The sequence below is a fragment of the Tursiops truncatus genome, chromosome X (assembly GCF_011762595.2).
Source record: "Tursiops truncatus isolate mTurTru1 chromosome X, mTurTru1.mat.Y, whole genome shotgun sequence".
Taxonomy (NCBI): Eukaryota; Metazoa; Chordata; class Mammalia; order Artiodactyla; family Delphinidae; genus Tursiops; species Tursiops truncatus.
The window spans coordinates 105,319,598-105,347,068 of NC_047055.1; the positions used below are offsets into that span (position 1 = coordinate 105,319,598).

The following is a 27,471-nucleotide window of genomic DNA, read 5'->3' on the forward strand; positions in this document are numbered from 1 at the left end:
AGAGAAAGACAAACACCATATGATATCACTTATATATGTGGAATCTAAAAAATAAAACAAATTAATGAATATTAAAAAAAAGAAACAGACTCACACATACAGAGAACAAACTAGTGGTTACCACTGGGGACAGGGAAGGGGGGAGGGGCATAGAGACACAAACTACTATGTATAAAATAAACAAACAACAAGGATATATTGTACAGCACAAGGAATATAGCCAATAGCCAACCCTAAACTTTATTTGAACTTCCTAACTACAACTTGTTTGTTCCCTTTAGGCCCAAACCTCTGACTCAGGTGCTTAAGCACAAATAAACATTTCCTGCCTCAACCTTTCCTTCAGTGCAATATTTGATATAGTTGTTAAGTTGCAGGCCCTCCTGCTTGCAGTTTTTAGCATCCTCCTTCCTCCTTCCACAGCCACCTATTCCATGCTCTGAGTATACAACAGCTTTGCTTGCCCACCCCTTTCCTAAGTTGTTTCTGGCTTAGGCTTCAAACATCTCCCAGTGCAATTGCTCCTCTCCCCCTATGGCAACAGTCACTCAATAGTGTCCTTACTAATGGCCATACGTGCATTTTTTTTTCCTGTATAGGGCTTTCCAGTCACCAGCCTGCCTGCGTCCAGGGAAAACAAGCACCCTTCCAGTCACCTTGCATGCCCCTCCCCCCAACCCCGGGGTGCTAGGGCTCTCTGGTTACCAGGAACTGGCCTGCCCCCATTCTGGGGTCTAAGGCTTTTCCTTTTGGCCACCATCCTTACCGCGTGCTGGTGCCCCGGGGTTCCTTCCAGTCACCAACCTGCCCACGTGGTATGGAACCTAGGGCCTTATCAGCAACCATCCTTGCCACACACTGATGCAGTGGGGTCCGTTCCAATCACTGGTCCGACCCTGAGCTCAGGACCCGGTTTCCCTTTCAGAGACTGTACAGCCTATGCAGTGAGGACCCTGGGGACCCCTCATGCCACCACCAAGCCCGCCCACTGTGGCACCCAGGCCCTTCCAGCCATTTACCTGCTTGACTGCTGCAGCACCTTCCAGTCACCGTTCGGACCTCGCGCAATTGACCCACTGGTCTTCCGGCCACTTCCGGCCTTTGAGCTGGTGCCCCCGGGGGCTCTTCCGATCACACGCGTGCCGACCCACAAGGGTTCCGGAAGCTCTGCAGTCACCAGCCTGCCCGTGCTCTGGCCACTGGGGACTCTTGTGCGGGTCTCCTCACGCGCTGGGGACCCAGCCAGTCCCAGAGGCAGCGACGGCCTGTTCCAGTGACCTGATTGCAGTGGTGGATGGAAGGCCTGTTACCAGGTCTGGAGAGTGGGTGAGGGGAAAGATAGAACAATGTACTGCCTTGGGCTAGCAGAGAGGGGCCAACGTTTTAAAAGATGTACTAGCCGTTTATAAAAGGCTTAATTCATATGGTATAAAAAGACTTCTCTCAGTTTTTCTCCCAACCTTTTAGGAGACAAGTTAAAATTCTTTTTGTGCTACATCGAGGCTTCTAGACCTAAAGAGGTTGCTGACACTGAATAAAAAAATAGAGTTAGAAATCACAGGTCTTATTTATTTTTATTTTTGCTTGCGCCTGGCTGCATGAGGGATCTTATTTCCCCCACCAGGGATGGAACCCATGCCCCCTGCAGTGGAAGTGGGGAGTCTTGGACCACCAGGGAAGTCCCTCACAGGTCTTATTAAGTGAACTTCTTGTTAAAAAAAAAATCTTAAAAAAACACATGTTTTCTGGCATGACTTTCGGAAATGGAATCTTTAGGCCACCACCAGAATAGACACCAGGAGCAACACAGGACTACATTTATTTGGTGGGTTAGAAGGGTGGAGCAAAAGGTCTTGGAAAGGAAGAAAGGAAAGAATTCATATTTAGAGGATATTTTCATGTTATAGCCATTGTTCTGTGTATGCATTTTATTTCCCTTCTGTATACATAGTTGATAAGGTGATGCCCTTTTTTGAAATATCTAATCTTTCTTCATGTTCCAAATTTTCTGAGAGGCACAAACTATGTTAAAAGTAGAGGTAGTAAAAGAACATATTTTGTTACTATTTTATTAAAATTTGTATGAAGTCTTATCTTTTGGTTACAAAATGACTAAACCTCCTCTTTGAGCTGCATTTTGTTTTGCTCTGTTTATAGTCCATAACGGACGAATAAATCCCAGCTTGCAACATCTAGTATCCAGATGTTTAAGAATTGTACGAATTCTTAGTTGTATGAATAAAATTAGCCCATTTGTGTACTTTATATTTAAACTCATAGGAAATCTTGTCCTCCGTAAAATACTTTTGGAAATGAATTTGAATTTGTTCAGCTGCCTCTGAGCAGTATACTTGTCTATACTTGTCCACTGTATTAGTGGTATAGAGGAGGAGGTGAGGAGGACATAGTTGAGGTCCAGGAAGGTCACAGTGAGCAGTCACCTTGGACCATTATCATTTTGTTACATGTGCATTTTTGTTTAATGGTACTGTGTATAAAGTGGACAAATAAGTTCTTATTTTAGATAGATAACTTTTCTAGAGATTTAGAAATGCCCAGTGTATTTAAAGTAGTGATAGTAAAATAAGACTTTTGAATAGCTGTGAAAATATTGATGGGAAATATTTTCTTTGGAAATGTAATTGCTAAAGCACTTCTGTGAGCAGTATACTATCAGCTTTTGAGCATTGGGTTGAAGGACATTGGAAGAGAGAATTGCAAAGGCAAGATATTAATCCTCACTATTGTGTGTATAGTTGACTATGTTATGCCCTTCTATGAAATATCTAGTCTTTCTACATGTTCTGAGATGCACAAAGTATGTTAAAAGTAGAAATAGTAAAGTGACACACTTCATTAATATGTGGGGGGTTTTTTGGTTAAAATTTGCATGAACTCTGTTAAGGGAAGGGAATGGCTAAACCTTCTCTTTGAGCAGTACCTACTGTACTTAGGTACTGGGTCAGGCAAAGAGGGAGGAGAAGACTGATGTATGTGTGCATACTATATGAATACATTGTAAAACAACTCAATAGAAACACCTTCTACATATTATTTTAATAGTATAGACCTAATAATTCTCTTATAAGCATTAAACTTATTGTACTCCTTTGCTTTGTGTTTCATTTTAAATTGAACATTAAGGGAATGCACTATTTTAATTGTATCTCTGCCAATATTTGTTTATCCAGAGGCTTGTCATTTTTGTCATTTAAGCAATATTTGCATGTCTATCCTGATTGAATTGGTGTATTATATTCTCGGTTATCCAAATAATCATGGCCTTTGGGCTTTCAACTGGTAAATATCTTTATATGTGAAAAAGAATGATGCATACTATATGATCTCAAGCACAAAACCATGTGTCACTGTGTAAATGTACAGACACACACACACACACACACACACACACACACACACACACAGGACTAGAAGTTCAAGTCAAACTGTAAACTTGTGATTATGGATGTTTCTTTATGTCCTTTGCTTGTTGGGTTCTATAATGCACATATCAACTTTTAAAAGTTGGGGGGGGCAATGTTACTTTTTTAAAAAATCCAGTAGATATTGCTGTTTTTACTTCTTAAATCTAATGCTCTTGAACAGAACTAGTAGTCCATCTTAACATTTGTCACCAACTTAATGGCCTTATTTCTCTGACTAAAGGCTTATGGGACTCTCTGTTGTTTAGTCATTTCACTAGGATATATATTAGCACTAATATTTCTTATGAATTGTCTTGGTACACAGTGAACACTCAGACTGAGTAGCTCGTCTTTTTTATTATAGAAAAATTCCCTTACGTCATATTCTTAAAATATTTATTTTCTATTCCATGTATTCATTTTGTTTTTCAGGCCACCCGCTACCCTCTCTTTACTCTCTCTGTGACTTTTACCAATTCTTACTTTTTGGTCACTGATTCACTTCTTGGCAGCTTTGTTTTTGCTCTTCACTGCTTTGACATGCATTTTAAATTTCTATCTTTTCTTCTCTGTTTAATTCCTTAATTTTGGAAGTGCCCTTTTTATCTTATTCTGTTTTTACATTATCTTATAACTCATAGTCTCATTTTCATAGTGGTAGTTTTCTTTTTAATTTCCTTGAAACTATGAAGGGTTGTTTAAACTTTTACCTTTTATATTCTTTTCCTTTCTTTTTTTTTTTTTTTCTTTTTTAAAAGAATACTTCTAGGGTGAGCTCCACTCCTCTGTCTCTCTTTTTCCTAATTTCTTCTGCCTTCCTGCCTTCCTTCCTTCTCCCTTCATCCTCTCTCTGGAGAATCCTCTACTTCTTCCTCCTCCTCCCGCTGCTTCTTCATCCTCCCTTCTCCTTTTATAATTTTACATAGTTCCCAATTTTATTTCCCCTACTTATCCATGAATCAGCATATGGATATTTCTTTGAGGGAATACATGTATACAGTTATTTTTATTTATTTATTTATTTATTTTTGCGGTACGCAGGCCTCTCACTGTTGTGGCCTCTCCCGCTGCGGAGCACAGGCTCTGGACGTGCAGGCTCAGTGGCCATGGCTCACGGACCCAGCCGCTCCGCGGCATGTGGGATCTTCCCGGACCGGGGCATGAACCCGTGTCCTCTGCATCGGCAGGCGGACTCTCAACCACTGCACCACCAGGGAAGCCCTACAGTTATTTTTAAATGCTAGCTTGGGGAATTCTCTCTGGGCCCACTCCTGGCACCAAAATGGTGTAATAGGTTTCACTTTGGCTTTCTTCACTATCTACATGGATACTGGATGAATTTTCATCTTAGACCATGAGCTGAGGAGCTGAAAACAAATGGATAGAAAAAAATGTTATGGCTTGGTTAAACTTCTAGTGCAGGCTTAGAATTTCTCTTCAATCATTTCACACATTTTATCTTTCTCATTGCACTAGGTTCCGTGGGAAGACTTTCTGCCTAAGTTCTATGAGGAGGCATTGTCATGCCAAAAATATGCTTTTTATATTGGGATATATTAGTAATTTTTTTCTTTTTTGTTTACTCATTTACTTACTCCTCTATGCCTTCCTTTCTAAAAGTGGAGCTTTAGAATTTCACTGCCAATATAAACCAAATTGTTAAATTACATTCTCTAAGCTTGGAACCTAAGTTTTAAACTCCTTCCATAGTTTTAGAGCTGATTACATACTCTCTTATTTTAGCTTCTTTTCATTCTCTTCAGTTGTTTTTCAAGAAAAAGTTGCTTTGTGCTTTCATGTATACCATTTCCCCCAGTTATGTATTTGTCAGCAAATGTTACTATATGCAGTGTAATAAGAGCTACATTTATAGAATGCCTACAATATGTCAGGCACAGATCTTTGCATAATTCTATTTTAGGAGACAGATAACTTTTCATATTTTTCAGAGGAAGAAAAGGCTCAGAGAGATTTAAAAATTATCCTACTTGTAGACCTACTGCCCAAGATTTATCTCAGTTTGTTTGTTTAAAGCTGGTGGGGTTTTTTAACTATATGTTTTGTTTGGTTTGCATAATTGTTATGATACACTACCTGCAGCCAGAAACAAAGATCAAAAGTGTAATGTTTGCTTGACTTTAGAATTATGGTCCAAAGGCCATGTATAACATCATCAGTAATATCAGTTCTCTATGTTTTGTTCTCAAAACTTGCTAATACATTTGGATTATACCTGTTCACTATGTATGCTCTCTACCTCAAATGATCATTAGATTTTTGAAGGCAGACATATCTTTCTATAGAACATAAAACAGTGCCCCACATCTGAGTCCTTCAAAGAGTAATGTTGCCTAACTGACATGAAAACTCCAGAATGAATCCTTGATGATGCACTGAAGGCAGCCTAAAAGGGCTTTTATCCAATGTAAATGTTTAAGCCTATCTCTCAAGAGGTAGGGAGCAAATATATATTGTAGCCCTCCCTAATTCACTCTGTAGCTGTATCAAATAGAGATAGTCACAAAAATATGGGAAAATTGTTACCTCCATGACTTAATTTTATTTCTATAATTAACTTTATAGTTTTAATTAATTAAAATGTTAAAGGTGAAGTGATTATGAAATGCATAATGCAGTTTGGTCTAGAGCATACTAATTAAGCATTTCTCTTCTTTCCAGTGGAAAGCCCTAGAATAAACAATTTACATAATAGCAAAGACCTGCCTTCATTTTTGGCCTGAATCATGGGATGGCAGTATGAGCACAGATTCTCTATCACTTGGGCATTAGCAACATATTTCTCATTCTAAATGAAGATGTTTAAGGGATATCCTATTGTAACAAAAATATTTTGGTGGCTCTAATATCAACAATTTATATTTCTATAGGTAATATTATTTTGAATATTTGCTAAATGTATTTTTTGCTATTTTTAATTAGTACCAGTTAATTTTGTAAAATTAATATTTTTAAGTTAAATTAAGCTGGATCTCTTTAGATTTATTATGAAGAAACTGTTTCCTTGCCCTGTTACAATTCTGAAATGCTGGCCACCATTTATGAGTAAAATAAATAAAATCTTGACAAATCTCATTAGTTTGCCTATTAAGATAGCTCTGGTTTGATGGATAAGAACAATAATACATCTAAAAGGCATTCTTGCAGTGGCTGTCGATCTGAAAGGAAACTACATTGTTATCAACATGAATAGTTCTCCGTGATGTGCAGTTCAACAAAATCATCCTTGGTATGAATGTTGTAGGTTTGAAAATTAATAATGTAAAAATGTGTTCCAAAAACCAATGATTGACACATTAAAAATTAAGTGCCAACTAATCTTTTTTCTTTGTAACTTTCCCCATTACACTCTCCTGTTCTTATCACAGTACTTTCCACATATTCAATAGCTGTGGCATTTTAAATTATTGTATGTGATAATTTAATTATAATTTTTCCAGTGTATGTTTACTTAACTGCTTTGACTTTTCTATGAAGAACCCATTCATAATATGAAGAATGTGAAAGCTGGATGTTAAATGGAACTATTTTAATCTTATTTGTGTCTGAGGCCACAGGATATTAAGTAGCAATAACCTCCTATTCCCAAATTAGGAGAAGACCATCTCTGCAGGGCTTGTAAAGGAGGTATGTAAATGCCAACTTGCTCACCAGCTTCAGTGTATAAAAACAAGTAGAGGTTGCAGAAGCAGGGGTACTAGAGAGAGAATTTCATGGGGTAAGGCATTTTTTTCTTTCCCCTAATGGTAGGACCGAAGCTCTGAAGCTCAAATTTTCAGCGGGGAGTTAGATAGTGGTGGAGAAGCAGGGAAAGTTCTTCTTCTCTTCTCCCTCCCAAGAAAACCTCATTGATTTCTGCCCATGGCTGTTTCCCACTATTCATGGAACTGGAATTTGAGCCATTTTATACTAAAAGAAAAGAATAACATCTAAAAATGGGGTATTCCATAGGAGGAGATACATACGTTAAATTTAAAGGACTGGAGATTAAACACTGAATCCCTTAATTGGCAGCCAGAAGAGACAAAGTGTTCAAAATAAAAGATTCACCATTATCTTTCTCACCAAGACACTGGCGGATCCTCAGAACCCAAAACTGCCCAGTTCTGCTTGACCAAATATTCACAATTGGCCATTTCTTACCCTCCAATTTGTCTTCACCAAACTTTAGTTAGGCTTATCTCCTTCCTACAGTCCGCTGTGCGCAGCTTGCTCCAAAGCCTTAGGAAGCACTAAAAAAATGGAACTGTTCCCCTACCCCCCACTTATCAGCTTCTCCTGGGAATCAGATGACCACAGGGAGACCCTTTTCCAATGAAACCCCACCGGTCATTTCTCCTTGCTTGTCCAGAGTCCTCTTAAAAGATTACGCTTGTCTCTGCTTACCCCTCCTTTACACTGTGGAAGAAGAACTTGCTCTGTTTGATTTTGAAACCCAGATTTCTGAGATTGCAGAGCTCTCACAACTGCAATTGTAATTCCTTCTAATTAAAATCGCTCCCTATCTAAGTTCGGATTTGTTTATATTTGACATACTTTTTTTTTAACATCTTTTTTGGAGTATAATTGCTTTACAATGGTGTGTTAGTTTCTGCTTTATAACAAAGTGAATCAGTTATACATACATACATGTTCCCATATCTCTTCCCTCTTGCGTCTCCCTCCCTCCCACCCTCCCTATCCCACGCCTCTAGGTGGTCACAAACCACCGAGCTGATCTCCCTGTGCTATGGGGCTGCTTCCCACTAGCTATCTATTCTATGTTTGGTAGTGTATATATGTCCATGCCACTCTCTCACTTTGTCACAGCTTACCCTTCCTCCTCCCCGTATCCTCAAGTCCATCCTCTAGTAGGTCTGCATCTCCATTCCCATCTTACTCCTAGGTTCTTCATGACCCTTTTTTAAATTTCCATAGATTCCATATATATGTGTTAGCATACGGTATTTGTTTTTCTCTTTCTGACTTACTTCACTCTGTATGACAGACTCTAGGTCCATCCACCTCACTACGAATAACTCAACTTCATTTCTTTTGATGGCTGAGTAATATTCCATTGTATATATGTGCCACATCTTCCTTATCCATTCATCTATTGATGGACACTTAGGTTGCTTCCATGTCCTGGCTATTGTAAATAGAGCTGCAATGAACATTTTGGTACATGACTCTTTTTGAATTATGGTTTTCTTAGGGTATATGCCCAGGAGTGGGATTGCTGGGTCATATGGTAGTTCAATTTGTAGTTTTTTAAGGAACCTCCATACTGTTCTCCATAGTGGCTGTATCAATTCACATTCCCACCAACAGTGCAAGAGGGTTCCCTTTTCTCCACACCCTCTCCAGCATTTATTGTTTCTAGATTTTTTGATGATGGCCATTCTGACTGGTGTGAGATGATATCTCATTGTAGTTTTGATTTGCATTTCTCTAATGATTAATGATGTTGAACATTCTTTCATGTCTTTGTTGGCAGTCTGTATATCTTCTTTGGAGAAATGTCTGTTTAGGTCTTCTGCCCATTTTTGGATTGGGTTGTTTGTGTCTTTGTTATTGAGCTGCATGAGCTGCTTATAAATTTTGGAGATTAATCCTTTGTCAGTTGCTTCATTTGCAAATAGTTTCTCCCATTCTGAGGGTTGTCTTTTGGTCTTGTTTATGGTCTCCTTTGCTGTGCAAAAGCTTTTAAGCTTCATTAGGTCCCATTTGTTTATTTTTGTTTTTATTTCCATTTCTCTAGGAGGTGGGTCAAAAAGGATCCTGCTGTGATTTATGTCACAGAGTGTTCTGCCTAAGTTTTCCTCTAAGAGTTTGATAGTTTCTGGCCTTACATTTAGGTCTTTAATCCATGTTGAGCTTATTTTTGTGTATGGTGTTAGGGAGTGTTTTAATTTGGTAAAGTAACAGGGTACAAAATTAATGCACAGAAATCTCTGGCATTCCTATACACTAATGATGAAATATCTGAAAGTGAAATCAAGAAAACTCTCCCATTTACCATTGCAACAAAAATAATAAAATATCTAGGAATAAACCTACCTAAGGAGACAAAAGACCTGTATGCAGAAAATTATAAGACACTGATGAAAGAAATTAAAGATGATACAAATAGATGGAGAGATATACCATGTTCTTGGATTGGAAGAATCAACATTGTGAAAATGACTCTACTACCCAAAGCAATCTACAGATTCAATGCAATCCCTATCAAACTACCACTGGCATTTTTCACAGAACTAGAACAAAAGAATCTCACAATTTGTATGGAAACACAAAAGACCCCGAATAGCCAAAGCAATCTTGAGAATGAAAAACGGAGCTGGAGGAATCAGGCTCCCTGACTTCAGACTATACTAGAAAGCTACAGTAATCAAGACAGTATGGTAATGGCACAAAAACAGAAAGATAGATCAATGGAACAGCATAGAAAGCCCAGAGATAAACCTACGCACATATGGTCACCTTATCTTTGATAAAGGAGGCAAGAATGTACAGTGGAAAAAGGACAGCCTCTTCAATAAGTGGTACTGGGAAAACTGGACAGCTACATGTAAAAGTATGAGATTAGATCACTCCCTAACACCATACACAAAAATAAGCTCAAAATGGATTAAAGACCTAAATGTAAAGCCAGGAACTGTCAAACTCTTAGAGGAAAACAGGATGAACACTTTGACATAAATCACAGCAGGATCCTTTTTGACCCACCTCCTAGAGAAATGGAAATAAAAACAAAAATAAACAAATGGGACCTAATGAAACTTAAAAGCTTTTGCACAGCAAAGGAGACCATAAACAAGACCAAAAGACAACCCTCAGAATGGGAGAAAATATTTGCAAATGAAGCAGCTGACAAAGGATTAATCTCCAAAATTTATAAGCAGCTCATGCAGCTCAATAACAAAGACACAAACAACCCAATCCAAAAATGGGCAGAAGACCTAAACAGACATTTCTCCAAAGAAGATATACAGACTGCCAACAAAGACATGAAAGAATGTTCAACATCATTAATCATTAGAGAAATGCAAATCAAAACTACAATGAGATATCATCTCACACCAGTCAGAATGGCCATCATCAAAAAATCTAGAAACAATAAATGCTGGAGAGGGTGTGGAGAAAAGGGAACCCTCTTGCACTGTTGGTGGGAATGTGAATTGATACAGCCACTATGGAGAACAGTATGGAGGTTCCTTAAAAAACTAAAAATAGAACTACCATATGACCCAGCAATCCCACTCCTGGGCATATACCCTAAGAAAACCATAATTCAAAAAGAGTCATGTACCAAAATGTTCATTGCAGCTCTATTTACAATAGCCTGGAGATGGAAACAACCTAAGTGTCCATCATTGGATGAATGGATAAAGAAGATGTGGCACATATATACAATGGAATATTACTCAGCCATAAAAAGAAACGAAATTGAGCTATTTGTGATGAGGTGGATAGACCTAGAGTCTGTCATACAGAGTGAAGTAAGTCAGAAAGAGAAAGACGAATACCGTATGCTAACACATATATATGGAATTTAAGGGAAAAAATGTCATGAAGAACCTAGGGGTAAGACAGGAATAAAGACACAGATCTACTGGAGCACGGACTTGAGGATAAGGGGAGGGGGAAGGGTGAGCTGTGACAAAGTGAGAGAGAGGCATGGACATATATACACTAACAAACATAAGGTAGATAGCTAGTGGGAAGCAGCCGCATAGCACAGGGAGATCAGCTTGGTGCTTTATGACCGCCTGGAGGGGTGGGATAGGCAGGGTGGGAGGGAGGGAGACGCAAGAGGGTAGAGATTTGGGAACACATGTATATGTATAACTGATTCACTTTGTTATAAAGCAGAAACACACCATTGTAAAGCAATTATACCCCAATAAAGATGTTAAAAAAAAAAAAAAAAGAACTACCATATGACCCAGCAATCCCATTCCTGGGCATATACACTAAGAAAACCATAATTCAAAACGAGTCATGTACCAAAATGTTCATTGCAGCTCTATTTACAATAGCCCGGAGATGGAAACAACCTAAGTGTCCATCATCGGATGAATGGATAAAGAAGATGTGGCACATATATACAATGGAATATTACTCAGCCATAAAAAGAAACGAAATTGAGCTATTTGTAATGAGGTGGATAGACCTAGAGTCTGTCATACAGAGTGAAGTAAGTCAGAAAGAGAAAGACAAATACCGTATGCTAACACACATATATGGAATTTAAGAAAAAAAAATGTCATAAAGAACCTGGGGTAAGACAGGAATAAAGACATAGACCTACTGGAGAATGGACTTGAGGATATGGGGAGTGGGAAGGGTAAGCTGTGACAAAGCGAGAGAGAGGCATGGACATATATACACTAACAAACATAAGGTAGATAGCTAGTGGGAAGCAGCCTCATAACACAGGGAGATCAGCTCAGTGCTTTGTGACCGCCTGGAGGGGTGGAATAGGGAGGGTGGGAGGGAGGGAGACGCAAGAGGGAAGAGATATGGGAACATATGTATATGTATAACTGATTCACTTTGTTATAAAGCAGAAACTAACACACCATTGTAAAGCAATTATACTCCAATAAAGATGTAAAAAAAAAAAAGTTCAAATAAAAAAATTAAAAAAAAAGTGTTAGTAAGCAAAATTATTTCTCAAAGGTTTTGGAAATTCATGTTTTAGAAAGACAATTATTGATTTGCATTTTGAAAGGCTGTGCTAGAAAAATAAACAGGTAGTTTTCCTTTAAAGCCTTAACATTTTGTTTACCAACTCATCTTCCCTTTGTCAGAAGGCAACTCTACCTAGAGGCATCAACTGCGATCCTGTTTCTCAGATATTCAAGGCGTTCCACAGGCTGGACAGCACTCCATACCCATGATAATTCCTTTCATCTCTCCTTCCCTCCCCCTTCAGGGTTCTTTGCCCTGGAGAGATGCAAATTTGAGAAAAAAGGTTAATGGCTGTTAATAGCTAAATGTGTTTCCTTTTCAGGGGTAAAATGCTATTATAGAAAACAACTCTTGTCCTCTGTTGCAGATGGTATGAGTTTTAATTCTTGTACTTTTGTGTACAGGCTTTGCTGGGCAAGTCATTTGTTCTCTCTGAACTACAATTTCTTTATCTGAAAAAGTAATCTTCATTCAGTTTAGCACTTCTTCAGGGCCTTTGATGTTTCCAGGCCCAAGGATAACCACTGGGTTCACAACTATGCCCCTGAACAATTCTTTTGTTCCTACTGCACAAAATTGTTATGAAACTCAAATTAGACCATTTATATGAAAGCGTTTGGACAATTAAGTGTTATCATTGGGATGGTAGCATGTGAACACTTCCTTTGTTGCATTCAACCATAGAAAAAGGTAAGAGTGGGCATTTCAGGGAAAGAAATTGGTTAAGGATGGAAAAATCTTTTGTCAGAGATAACTTTTTAAGTTAATTCCAAAGAAATTACTGCTCAAACTGAAGGACTGCTATCTCCATAGTTCTATTCATTAAAATGTAAACCAAAAAACTATTGTTCCCTTTATGTTCAAATTAAAGTATCTTATTCTTTCCTTCTAGCCTGCAACACCGATATGCTGTAGAGAGGGACAAATGAAATAAAACATAACCACATATTAGTTTTCTATGCTGTGTAACAAATTATCACCAATTTAGCAGCTTAAAACAACATATGCTTATTATCTCACAATTTCAGTGGGTTCGGAGTCCAGGTCTGGTTTAGCTGGGTACTCTGCTCAGGGTCACAACACTTCAATCATGGGCTGTGTCTAATTTGGAGGCCTGATTGGGGAAGAATCTGCTTCCAAGCTCATTCAAATTGTTGGCAGAATTAATTAATTTCCTTGCACCTGTGTGATTGAGGACCCTGGCTTTCTTGCTGGCTGTCAACTATGGGAGCCACCCCTAGGTCCCAGAGGCTAATAACTGCATTTCCATGACTCATGGGTTTCTCCAACATGGCCACTTACTTCATCAAGCCACTCTGGGTCTAGTCCATATTAAAAGAGCATTCACCTGATTAAATCAGGCCCACCTTGGCTAATCTCCCTTTTGATTAATTCTGTATGGATTGATTTGGGATCTTAACTATATCTGCAAAGACCCTTTATCTTTGCCATATTCTATGGCTAGAAGCAAGTCACAGGTCTTGTCCACACTCAAGGGGAGGGTACTTCACAGGGCATGAAATACAAGGGAGTGGGAATCATGTAGGCTACCACAATGCTTAAAAAGAATTAAAGAGAAGATCTTTTTTAAAAAAATCTAAATTTGATTTTTTCAAATCAAATGCACTGTACCATTTCCTTAACTCCTCTATCACAGTCGTTTTTGTTTTGTAGGCTGCTTTAGGAAATAGACCGGTATCCCTCCAGGGGAGATAAGAAGTGCATACACGTAGTGGATGGAGAGAGTATGAGGGCTATATTGGTGATATTATCAATAATACTACTTAACAATTAACTATGGGCCATGAATTATTCAGAGTATTCTGCATGAATTACTTAATTTAATTCTCACAACAACCTTATGAGGTAGGTACTATTATTATACAAAGTAAAAATGTGATTATTTGGAAGATCTACATAGGAATGCCTAGTAATATTTGCGCCCTTCGTGCTTATTGTGGTGTATGTGTAGTTGCTGAATCCAGATTTGTTGAACTAATAGCCTAAAATATTTATGGTTAACATTTAGAGTCTATAGTACTTAACGCAGACATTAAACCAAAGGTTCTTGGCAAGTTGTAAACTACAAACAGCATGCTGGTTGTTAGGTGTTCTGGGTTTCTAAACTTGACCCTGCTTTTTCACTTACTGAGAACTTGAAGTAATCACTTTAACTCCCTAGATCCCCAAAATCTTTCCTTTAAAATAAGAATTTGAAACTAGATCACCTGTAAGAGTCTCTCTGTACTTAAGTAAAACACATTCAAAATGCATGGGGAATTTGTCACACAGGGTCCACCTAATAACCAAAACACATTTCTAAGTACTTTAACCACATATACTTATAGTAGGAATAATGCTAGGTGAGTGAAGTTCATATTTGGGCAAGGGTTTTGTGACAGGACAGACTTAGGTTTGTGTTCTAGCCCTAAAACGTATTAGCTGCAAGTGAGCCTCTTTGAGCATCAGCGTCTTCCCCTGTGAAACTTCAAAAAGAGAACTTCCTTGCCAACCTGTTTTGGGAATCAATTAAGATAACTTACATAAAGCAATTAATATAATGTCTGGTGCCATGATGCTGCTCACTTTCTCTTTTTCTATGGAAAAAAAGAAATATAAAAGAACAATCTGTAAACAAGACCAAATGAATTTTATCTTCATATAGCAATTCAAACTTTGAAAATATAAACTTCTTAAATCTTCCTTTGGATGTTTATAAACATACAACACCCCACAGTAAGGGTGTGTGTGTGTGCGTGCGTGCGCGCGCGTGTGTGTATGTATGATGCTATTGTGTGAATAAAGTTCCCTTGTTAGCTGAATGAATCTTATAAGTTGCGAGACTTGAATATAAAATGTCTCCCTTGGTGGTTATAAAGGAAAGTCATGTGTACATTTCTGAATGTTCCATTATACACACTTTAATTGCAGTGGTATTTTAATTGCACAGTGATTGCAGTTTTATAAGTGAGACTTATAAAAATAGTCTATGCTATACTATATTGAATGAAGCATTTCAGCGTTTAAGAAGATGATATAAAAAGAGTTGTAAACTACAACTTAAAAAATTAAAATTAACTACAGCTTAAAAAATTAAGCTCTTTTTTTTAAGGTGATTGCTCTTTAATTCCACCTTCACTGCCCATAGGCTGAAAACAGTTGGAAGAGGAACATTGTAATTGACTAGCATGGGAGATTTTAACACTTACTTGCAGTGTTGAGGGAAATCAGTTTCTGTACATCTTCTGAACTAAGCTAAAATCTCTATCTAGAGCATTCCTATTAAGTGGCCATCTTATCAACCTTCCCTTTATATGTTTCATTCTAATTTCTTTGTGGGATACCCTTGCTCATATAATAAAATATAAGCATGGATATGTTATGCTTTTAGGATCAAGCATGGCTTCTTTGATCATTCCTTTGTGGATATTCCAGGTATTAAGAACACACATGGTTGAAAAATTACATTTTTAGAAGTCCTATGCCCACAATATCTGCTTCTGTACTTTCATACTCTTATTACTTTCAATTTCCATTTTTTATCCCACTATATTCAAAGAAACTAATATCACCATGAATAACATGCTGATTCAGACAGATTTTTTAAAGAAATTAAAAAGACCAAAGATCACAGCAGCTGTTTTTCATCTAAGTTCCTTCTATCCAGGACCAATTTTCGAATGAGTGACTAATATTTATGAGGCTCTAGGCATCAGAATCTGCTGGGATTGAACCAGCTTTACTGAAAGATAATACAATAGATAGTTGTTTGAACCATTTTGCTTCTGAATGAACAGACTCAACTAATTCTGTCTCACATGTCCTTCTTGGCATATGTGCAGTTGACCCTTGAACGATGTGGGTTTGAACTGCGCAGGTCCACTTATAGGCAGATTATTTTCTATAGTAAATATTACAGTACTATGTAATCTGTGATTGGCACATCCACTGATGCGGAACCACTTATGTGGAACTGCAGTTATTCAAAGGTCAACTGTATTAGAAATAGTTTTCCTCCTAATTTAAAAGTACTATTTTTACATGTTTGTAATTTTCTCCTGTCCAGAACTGAAAATTGGCAAAATCTAGAACAAACAAATGTGATTCTGTCAGCTTCCTAACCTATGAAATAAGGAGGTTGGGAACTAATTGGCTTTTAAGGCTTTTCTTCTGAGTCATGTTCTATGGTTTTAGTTTTCTAGGCTCCCACATTTCTTGCTCAGATAATTGAAAAAAAATTTGGTATCCTATGTTTCTTTTCTACTTTCTTCATATTCCAAGGGCTTGCTTGATTATTTAATGAGATTAGGAATACATGCATAAAATGGGGTCACCTTCTTCCCTGAAAACAGTTGAGAACAAACAGCATGGAAAAATAAAAACTCAAACAAACTTGGTGAAAAAACCCCACAAAAAAACCCCAATCCCCAAATCCCCAGTGAATTAGAGTAAAATGGAACAAATCAAAATCTCAGCCCCAAAGAAATTACATGCTTTTCAGTTCTAGGGCATCTCTCTCACAGAGCTGTTCATAAGTTGGTAGCCTACTAAGCTGGCCATCCCTCCATTGAACCAAAGGGCCATTTACCACAGAGAGGCTAGAGAAGTGTGGCAAAACTCACATGATACCAAGAAGTTCAGGGGAAAGTGATGATCAAAGAATTTGATAGACATATCATTATTGAAGGAAGCAGATTTTAGTTACGGCTAAGCTTACACACTTAAGCAGGTTGAAGCTAAAAATCTATAGTTGCTGATCTGGTTAACTGAAGAGCAGTGGGAGCTAAATCACCATATAAAAGATTATCAAAGTGCTGGATTCACTGAGAGTCAGGCCTTCTACCAACTGGTAGGTGGAAAATACTCTCAGCATTGAATGTCAGGGAGAAAGAGTTTTAATTCTATTGATCTAAATCTAAGATACTTACTCCTTAATTCATCCCCTGGGTCTTTCTACCTTACAGCATTTAATGAAAGCAAGAAAAAAAAAGAACCTCAAGGGAATTCCCTGGTGGTCCAGTGGGGTTAGGACTCTGTACTTCCACTGCAGAGGGCACTAGTTCGATCCCTGGTCGAGGAACTAAGATCCCACATGCTGCGTGGTGTGGCCAGAAAAAAAAAAGTTAAAATTAAAACCTCAAAATCCTCACAGGAAACAACTCCTCTTAGAATATACTTTAATAAAAATGTTTCATATTGACAGAAATTCTGCCAGGGTCTGAATTAGATGTATAAAATACTAAGAACACTGGATACATCAGCATTTGATGTGCAGCTAGACGGTGAGTGAAGACGTATTACTTAATTTTTGAGGATTCTTCTTGTACAGAGTTAGAAAGTGCTTGTATTTAATCTTTGATAAATTCTAAGCACTTCCTTAAGATATTCTTTTCTGCCTAGGGAAATATATTCATTAAAAGAATATTTTAAGATGTAACTTAATGAATAAGAGCAAATATTCATGAGAGAGTAAGTTTCTATGTGTTTACTAAAATTTTAAATAAAAATTCACTTAAATCAGTTCAGCAAATGTTTATTTCACATCTACTATATAGAATGTACTAAGCTAGATGTCGTGCTTAAGTAGATAAAATGTCAAAGCAATACTGTACATATTAGTGGGAAAAACTTATTACATTTAAAATGTAACCTTATTCTATTAACGTTGCTTTGCTATAGAATATGCTACAGGTTTCCTCATACCTTATTTATTTGCGTGTTGCTGGGTTTTTTTTAAGGAGTAGAATGACATATTTATATGCTCTTATTTTTCTTTGCTATTTCTTTCTTATTATTTTTAAAGTAATATCTTCATAGCAGTTTTCAGAAGAAATTTAGATTATAAAAAGAGAAGACATACATATGTGGTAATATCTTTTATGCACACCACACAAATTTCACAGCTTATTAAATTTCTTCTTTGGTTGTTGCTAAAATGCACCTCTTAGCAAACCAAAGAAATTTACTTCATGACTCAAATTCTCTGTTCTTTGCAGAAGCCTAGCATGGGTACCATTTCAAATTTTTGGCTCCATAGTTTTAAATATTTGATGTTCAAGAATGTTTCCTGCTGATCGAATAACTCTTTCACTCACAAACATAGGAAGGAAAAAAGTGGAAAAGAGAAGCTGAGGGAAACAAATTGTTCTTAAAATACAACAGCTGGCTGAATTAAATTGAGTCAATTACAGATTGCATCTTACACTGAAATACAGTTTTCAGCAAAGAGACAACAATAATGTGATGATTTAGTTTTTGCATGAGATTCTCACTTATTGAACATGTAAAATAGACAAATATGACATTTATCAGGAAATACATGTTAAAATTTTAGCCCTCTGGGTTGACAGACTGTGTCATAGTGAAACTTTGCAGTGACAGTAGGGCTAGAAGAAAATTTGAAGATTATATCTTTTTATTGCAGCAGTAATTAAGTGGGCAGATGTCTCAATTGTGGTGCAATTGGCCTACTTTTCCACAAGCTAAACTTCTTTGCCCATCTGGACATGGCCAATGACCTACTTTTCTCAATTCTACCAGTATTGTATACTAACTCACAAAAGTGAAAAGTAATCTACATATTATGAAAGGAAATACTGTGGTCGAAATGACGTATGATGTTTAGCAATTACTCTTGTTTTCCTAATATATTTGTTATGGGGTAAATATACTTTCTTATAGGCTATTTTATGTAGATTCCTAAATTTAACCTCAATATATAGCAGAAAGGTAAGCCTAGATGTGAACACACACACATACACACACATACATTTTGATTTTGATTTCACATTTCATTTTCACCTTTAAAATACTCTTTTGAACCTGTCTTCCCTTAGCTGGACTTGCTATGAAGACGGCATAAATTTACTGTTTCTTATACAAATTTCAGGGAGTGACCTTGAGCCTGAGTCTTGGGCACTGTTGCCTGTGTCTTCCTTACGTGAAATTGTTCAGTATTAGATTTTACATTGATTTTAACTGGAAAATGGATATCTTTCTTGAACTTTTCACTACTATTCTTTCTCCATGAGACATTGAACACACTTTTCTTTTTGTTTCATTCCTATATATATTCATGAATACATATATGGTTTTAATACATAAATTCACTAAAAATTATTATTATTATTTTAATATTTTAAAAATTAATTTAGTTTATTTCTTTTTGGCTGCATTGGGTTTTCGTTGCTGCGCATGGGCTTTCTCTAGTTGCAGCAAGTGGGACATGGGCTTCTCATTGCGGTGGCTTCTCTTGTTGCGGAGCACGGGCTCTAGGTGCGCAGGCTTCAGTAGTTGTGGTGCACGGGCTTAGTTGCTCTGTGGCATGTGGGATCTTCCCGGACCAGGGCTTGAACCAGTGTCCCCTGCATTGGCAGGTGGATTCTTAACCACTGCACCACCAGGGAAGCCCACTAAAAATTATTTATTAAATCCCTATCCTGTGCTGAGTACTTTGCTGTTGTGGAAAATATGACTATCTTATAATGGATATTCAGAAACTTAGAATATTTTAAATCTTGAATGTTATGTCTACCTCTAAGTATAAAACATAACTTAATATTCTGAACTAAGTTCTAAAGATTTAAATAAAAGGAACATGTTATGGTAATTTGAGACATAGTTTGTCTCAGTCAGATAGACTAAGCTGTTCCGTAGTAACAAAAATTCCCCAATTCTCCAAAGATGATGATAATGGTAAAGTTGATATCTTGTTTATTCTACGTGTCTGTTCTGGGTCACTGGGAAGGGATAGGGGAAGTACTTTTTGTTCATGGTAGTTGCACACGGAGTCAAGCTGACAGAACCACCACCATCTGGAATATTGCTGGTCATGGGGAAAGTGCAGAAAGGGATCTATGTATGGTAGCACATCTGCAATTTAATGAGCCAGCTCAGTAGTGACGAACGCTGCTTATACTCACAGCAGCAGCTAAAATCTAATCACACAGTCCTATCCAACTGCACAGAGAACAGGAAGTACAGTCCTATCATGTATATAAATGGGAAAATAACCAGAAATATTTGTCATACAGCACTAATAACTGAAGAAACAGTGGTGTTTGACAAACAGCCCCCACCTACTGATCATTGAATACTATTTGGCTCACCCTCTTTCTCTCGTATAAAATATGTCTATGTCTATGTCTATGTCTCCTCCCCAAGGAGATAAACCAAAAGCCTCTTTTAGGCAAAACATCAATTTCAGTGTCCAGGATCACAGCGTTACCTCTATCAGGGAGACTGACGTGTGGCAAAATCTATGAACAAGAAGAAACACAAGGTATTTCCCTACACCATCCCACCATATGCAATGAAGGAACAAGTTCAGTATAACTGCAGTAAACACTCCTCATGAGAAAATAAAGGATAGGGGACTTGTAGAGTTGGGTAGCAATTCTGACACGTCACTAGGAAGACATTTGAATGTGGGGACTATTCCTTGATTAGACTCCAGATTTTCTCCCTAGAAGGAACTCCCCAGCCATTGATTTTTAAAACCCTTTTCTGTGTCCGGTGGTAGGTTCTTACATTTTTATTACCATCTTTGCCCACATTTGAAATGAGATTTCAGACTAAGCTGTTCTTGAGGGCTGTTCAGCTTTCTCATCCTGCTTTGTCTATTCAGAAGTTTGAAAGCCCAAGTATTGCTTTGTGTCTCAAAGAACTGTAAAAAATTTTACTACAAATTTGTGTTTTCTTTCTCTTCTACTCCAGTTTGTTCCGTGTGTAAACACATACACACACACCTATTAGTTTTTTGTGTGACATAATATTCTTTACTCACTTTTACATGACATTTTTGACAAAGCTACTCAGCTCTCCTCCTATTACAACTTTTTCTTTAACTTTTTATTTTGAAATAATTAAAATTTACATAAAAATTGCAAAATAGTAGAGTTCCCATATACCTTTCATCCAACTCCCACCAATATTAACATTTTATATAACAATAGTATAATTATCAAAACCAGGAAATTAACAATATTAACTAGATTACAGACTTAATTCAAATTTTATCAGTGTTCCCACTAATGTTTTTCTTCTCTTCCAGGATCTAAGCCAAGACTCCGTATTGTATTACTTGTCATGTCTGCTCAGTCTCCTCTAATTTGTGACAATTTTTAACTTTTTATTTTTCTTTCATGACCTTGACACTTTTGAAGAGTACTGGTCAGGTGTTTTGTACATGTTTCTTAACTTGGGTTTGTCTGATGTTTTCTCATGATTAGATTGAAGGTATTCATTTTTGGCAAGAATATCACAGAAGTATTATTCATAGTTATTTTTTGAGATCTCTCTCTCTCCCTTTCTTAACTGTGGGCACATTGTTGGAACAGTTTGTTTCCATGTCTGCTACCTAGTCCTAAAGCTAATGCCTCATATTTGAGACTTTTGTTATAGCAGTACTCCCTTTCTGGGAATCAACTTTGTGTCAGTCATAACAGACAGGTTACGTTATAGAAAGTACAACTTGCATATCTCAATGCTTAAAGAAACACATGCTTACTTCTCACTCACACTACATGGCAATCACTGGTTGTTAGAGAGGCTTTCTTTGCTCATGGTCGTGTCTCAGGTATTCAGGCTCATGAAGCAGCCACTATTTTCAATGTTTCTGGTCATAGCAGGAAGTATGTTACCTCAACAATTAAATGCCCCAGCCTGAAAGTGACACATCATGCTTCTGCTCTCAATTCAATGTTTTGATCTAGTCAGAGGTCACCAGGAAGTATATTCCTACCATGTGCTTAGAAGGAGGAGGCCAGAAATATTTGACAAACAGCATCAATGATGATCACATTCCTACTATAATACTTCATAAAATTTAAATGGTTTTATAAAATTATTTTCTGATTTTGCATATTATGTGCAATGGAAAAATCTGAAAAAGAGCAAAAAAGCATGAAGGATAAACATCACATTATTCCTAATTCAGCCCTCAAGAAATTATGCATAAGTGTTTATGCTTGTTTCCTTGCATTTGCTTTTCTGTGTGTGTGTGTGTGTGTGTGTGTGTGTGTGTAACCAGGATCACACTTCAGAAACAGATTTATATACTGCTAAATTTGACTTACTGTAAAAATTCTACTATTTCAGCAAAAATTTTTTGAAATGATTGTTTTATTAAATAACTATACTATTTCATCACATATATACAATGACATTTTCATTTATATTTTTCTTTGTTAGATATATTGCTGTTTTTAATACTCTACTATTCTAAAACTGCTATGATATAATCTATTTAAAATACATTCTTTCTGTTTTTCTACTTATTAGCATGGCAGATGAAAGCTGGACAGATTGTCATGAGACTTTGGAGGCTTATATATGGTGCTTGGTTTATTATTATTATTCCTGGATATTAGTTATCATGAATAAATAAAGTTCTTGCTGCACCATACCTTAAAGCACAGCACATGGAGTGTTCTCACTTACCTGCAAAGCAATTTTATCCTAATTCCAGAACATCACCAGCCCCTCATATGAATTTTAAACTGTCGTTTAAATAAGAAATATTTTGCTGTTAATCTTCTTGGGGTTTCCAAGCATATCTACAAATTCTCGTGGTTTTCTCTTATTTAAAAACTACACTGTGGCAGCCATGAGAATGAGCCTCTTAGATCTATGATTTCAGGGAGCATAATTGACAGAGATCCCCAGTTACTGCCCTCTGAAATCCGTCACGGTATTGGCACCGAGGTCACACTTCCCATGAGCTGCTCTCAGCCAGTGACTGAGCATGGCAGGGATACTAAGACAGACAGACCCGTCCTGGGAAACAGAACTCCTCTGACTCTTGATCTTGGCTCAAGGACTCCCCATCAGCTTTGCTGAAATTTTTTAGAACTGCACTGCATTTTTTAATTTTCTCTCTCTCCCACCTTTCCACTAAGAGGCATGCCAGGGATACTGGCCTGCTTTTGCTTTTCCTTGTTAGGGGGCAACTATGAGAAGAAACTCATCAGTGTTCGAACAGTGTGGGAACCAGAGCATCAAGGTTGTCTGAGAAAGCTAGCTTCCCTGCCTCTGGAGACACTGAGGTTCATAACAGGTGTGTTGCCCCTCCTTTCAGTAAAAGGAGCTCATCTATCCTTGGAGAACTCATCCATCCATCTCCTCCTGCTGAGAGAAGATTGTACTCAGGTCTCAGGCAGCTCATTGTCTAACAAGCTGAAGTAAGTTCCTAGGGTCACATTTGGACACTTCTGCTCATTGCCCCTACCACACATTAAAATGTTTGCTGGTAGTTCAAGATACTATTTTTCATAATACAAAAGTGTCCTTCTTTTATATTCATAGAATTATTAATATTAAGCTATCTTTTCAATCCTGAGATAGCCCTATTTTTTTCTCAGCAGTTAAATCACTTAATGAACAATTGAATTTGTTTTCATGAAATCAGGTATTCTCATTTGAATTTACTGGAGATTGAACTATTGTGGAACCATGGTTTTACGCAGATGTGTGCGTGTGTGTGTCCACAATGAGCTTATGTGTGTCCCTTACATTTGCCAATTATTGACAGCCTAGGTGTGTTCCATTCAAATACAAATTGCTTGGCTTTCCATTATTTTCTGTAAGAGTAAATGGTTTACTTAGCATGGAAATTATCATAACAGAAAACAACACATCATCTTTACTTAGAACCTATTTGAAAACTTTGGTATATTTTTCCATTTCTTCCATGTTAATTTGTTGGTTCAGGTTTTGTCTACTTACATCAATTTAGATAATTTATGTTTCCATAAATATTTATTTTCTCAGATTGACAGAATGTATGTAGTCTGTCTCTATATTTTTAAACAGCTCTGTAGGTTTTTCTTTCTTTTTGCTTCAAATTTTATTTATCAGTGTTTTCTATATTTAACTTGCCAATATTTATTTATGAAACACTTTAAGAAAACAAGTATTCTATTTGTTGTATTGTAATTGATTGTCCATATTCTTATTTATTAATTTATGTTTTAAGTGTTCTGATTTTTTTCTTGCTTTACTTTGGGTAATTTTTTCTTTCTAAAATTGAATTAATTATTTACTTAATTAAAATTATTTTTTCTCTAAGGAACATATTTAAACCTATGAATCTTTTTTCCATGAGTAGGGCTTCCAGCAAACTTCCTATGTCTTGATAAGTAATATTCTCACTGTTTTATGGATTATTTGCAATGACATTTTCTTATGCTTTTGTAATTTACATATTTTAAATGTAAAGAATAATGCATGCTTGCCGTGACAAACTGAGCAATACAAAGATTTATAAAGAAATGCGATATCTCCTCTACCCTGGACCACCAATGTTATAATTTTCTCTACTATCTTTTTGCATCTTTCTTTGTGCTTCCTTCTATAGATACTTCCAAATATCCATAAATGCATAGTTCCTCCCCCTCATCTATATGTTTACAAAGATGGGATCATTCTCTATATATTACTCAGCTATTTAAAATTTTTGTTTGTTTTTTCTTAGTGATATACCATACTTAGCATTCCATGATAACACATGTAGAGCTAGCTCATTATTTTTCGATAATCGCTTAATATTCTGTGTTGAAGGATTTAGGCTCAGGCTACGGATTATTTCTCTATTGAGCTTCATTACCCTTTGTAACTAGTGAGATTCATTACAGGTTCGACCAGTTAGTTTTAGTTAATTTAATTTGGGGTATGTTGGAGTTTTTTTTCCTTTTTCCTTTGTCTTTGGCTCAGAAGACATTATTTGGAAAAATATGAGAGAAGATATGTTAGCAATTTAAAGTCAGATCCAGCTTTAAGTTAGTAGTCTCTCTAACTTTTGTGTTATTCTTTTCAACAAGCCTTGCCCCTCCATCCTCTTCATTTATGACTGTTCGTTCTTTCTCAATTGGAAGTTAAAGCTAGAAATTAAATTTCTCATCAAGATATACAAAGACCTCCATGACATCTTCTCTCCTCTTTCCAGCCTCATCATCAGCCATTCCCCATCTCCAAACAGACACTACACAATCATTTTCAATCCTAGATTATTCTTTGCTTTTCTGGACCTCCTTATTTAAATTCATGTTTTTCCTTCTGCCTTGAATATCCTTTCTCCTTTTCCATTTCTGACTAATTCTTATATATCCTCAACAGTCACTTTAGAAAGCACCACGTCTGTAAACCTCACCCCATCTCCACCCCATCCAATTTTAGGCCCATTTCTTTCTTTTGCACTGTCTATAATAGCACCTATCATCCTGTTGCTGCTGTATGTGACAGCCCTAAAAGTGTTTCCTGAGCTTCCCTGACTCCTCAAGTTCTCATTATGCATCTCCTCTTGGTTACCTGGAATAGCAAAACAGTAGCACCTACCACAAAATTTAACATTTAAACATAAATAATAAGGTACATGAAACACATATACATATGTATTTACTTATAAATTAGATAGAATACATAGAGATAACTTATCAATATGGACTTAAACCCCAGATGTCTAAACACAGAATACACTGCTAATCAATGAATATACGTTAAATGACAGATGTATCTTTTTTACTTCATAGGGAAGAAATAACCTTACATGGTTTTATTCTCTTTTTAGATGATGTTCAATGAAATTTTTAATGGTTAAATTGTAAGAAAGGGCCATGGATGCTTTATACGAGCATGAATAGGATAGACTTTTCTGCCTCTGAATGAAGACTATCCATTAATAAGAACAATTACAATTTACAGTCAGTTCTGTTTTCAATCTCTCTTCACCATCTCAACCTCCCCAAAAGATTTATAAGAAATATGTTTGTTACAAGCATCACACTATTTTTTATAATCTGGGCACTCAGTAATGTTGGGAATATAGTCCCAAACCACCTGTGTTTTGCCCTGTGAATTACAGGAGCAGCAGCGCCAACAATGTTCTATTGTCACCTTCTGCTCCACTGGCCTGCTGGCCTCTCTGCTCAGCCACCTGATTGCTCCTCATACAGAATGATCAATGCTAGAATTAGGATGGACCTTAGCACCAGCAATGTGAGCTCCCTTATGTTACTGATGAGGAAATTGAGGCCCAGAGGTTCAGTAGCTTGCTCATTAGTTTGCAGTGAGTCAGCGATAATGCAGACTCTTATCTCCTTGGCCAGTGCTTCTTTCTTTCTTTTTTCCCCCAATTTTATTGGGATATAATTGAATCCAGAACTGTACAAGTTTAAGGTGTACATCATAATGATTTGACTTACATACATCATGAAATGATTACCACAATAGGTTTAGTGAACATCCATCCTCTCATATAGATACATTAAAGAAATAGAAAAAATATTTTTCCTTGTGATGAGAACTCTTAGGACTTACTCTCGTAACTTTCATATATAATCTACAGCAGTGTTAATTATCTTTATCATATTGTATATTACATCCCTAGTATTTATGTATCTTCTAACTGGAAGTTTGTACCTTTTGACTACTTTCATCTAATTCCCTCTCCACCCACCCCCTGACTCTGGCAGTCACAAATTTGATCTCTTTTTCTGTGAGTTTGTTTGTCTGTTTGTTTTTGAAGTATAACTGACCTACAACTCTACGTTAGTTCCTGGTACACAACATGGTGATTCACTATTTCTATACATTTTAAAATGATTACCATGATTAGGCTAGCTGTCCTCTGTCGCAAAACAAAGATTTTACATAATTATTGGCTGTATTCCCCATACTGTACATTTCATACCCATGACGTATTTATTTTGTAACTGAAAGTTTGTACCTCAATCTCCCTCACGTATTCGTTTCTTCTCCCAACTCTCTCCCCTCTGGCAACCACCTGTTTGTTCTCTGTATCTATAACTGTTTCTGTTTTGTTATGTTTGTTCACTTCCTTTGTTATTTAGATTTCACGTAAGTGAAATGATACAGTATTTGTCTTTGTCTGACTTATTTCACTTAGCATAATAACCTCTAGGTCCATCCATCTTGTTGGAAATGGCAAGATTTCCTTCTTTTTATGGCTGAGCAATATCCCATAGTGTGTATATGTATACATATATACACCACATCATTGTTCATTCAGCTGTTAATAGACACTTAGGTCACTTCCGACTTCCATATCTTGGCTATTGTAAATAATGCTGCAGTGAACATTGGGGTGCATATATCTTTTTGAATTAGTAATTTCATTTTCTTTAGATAAATACCCAGAAGTGAAATTACTGGATCGTATGATAGTTCTATTTTTAATTTTTTGAGGACTCTCCTTACTGTAAGGAGAGTCCTCAAAAACTGGCTGCACCAATTTACATTTCTACCAACAATGCACGTGGGTTCCCTTTTCTCTACATTCTCACCAACATTTGTTATTTCTTATCTTGTTCATAATAGCCATTCTGACAAGTGTGAG

General features: G+C 36.8%; 1 protein-coding gene across 1 annotated transcript in view; it reads left to right on the forward strand.

Moving 5' to 3' along the window:
- The first annotated feature begins 966 nt into the window (after positions 1–966).
- Positions 967–27,471, forward strand: part of LOC101329221 (melanoma-associated antigen B10-like) — a 90,664-nt gene continuing 64,159 nt past the window's right edge. Inside the window, exon 1 of the mRNA XM_073798900.1 lies at positions 967–1,326. Within this exon, the coding sequence (XP_073655001.1) occupies positions 967–1,326 (360 nt within the window). The remainder of the gene's footprint in view (positions 1,327–27,471) is intronic.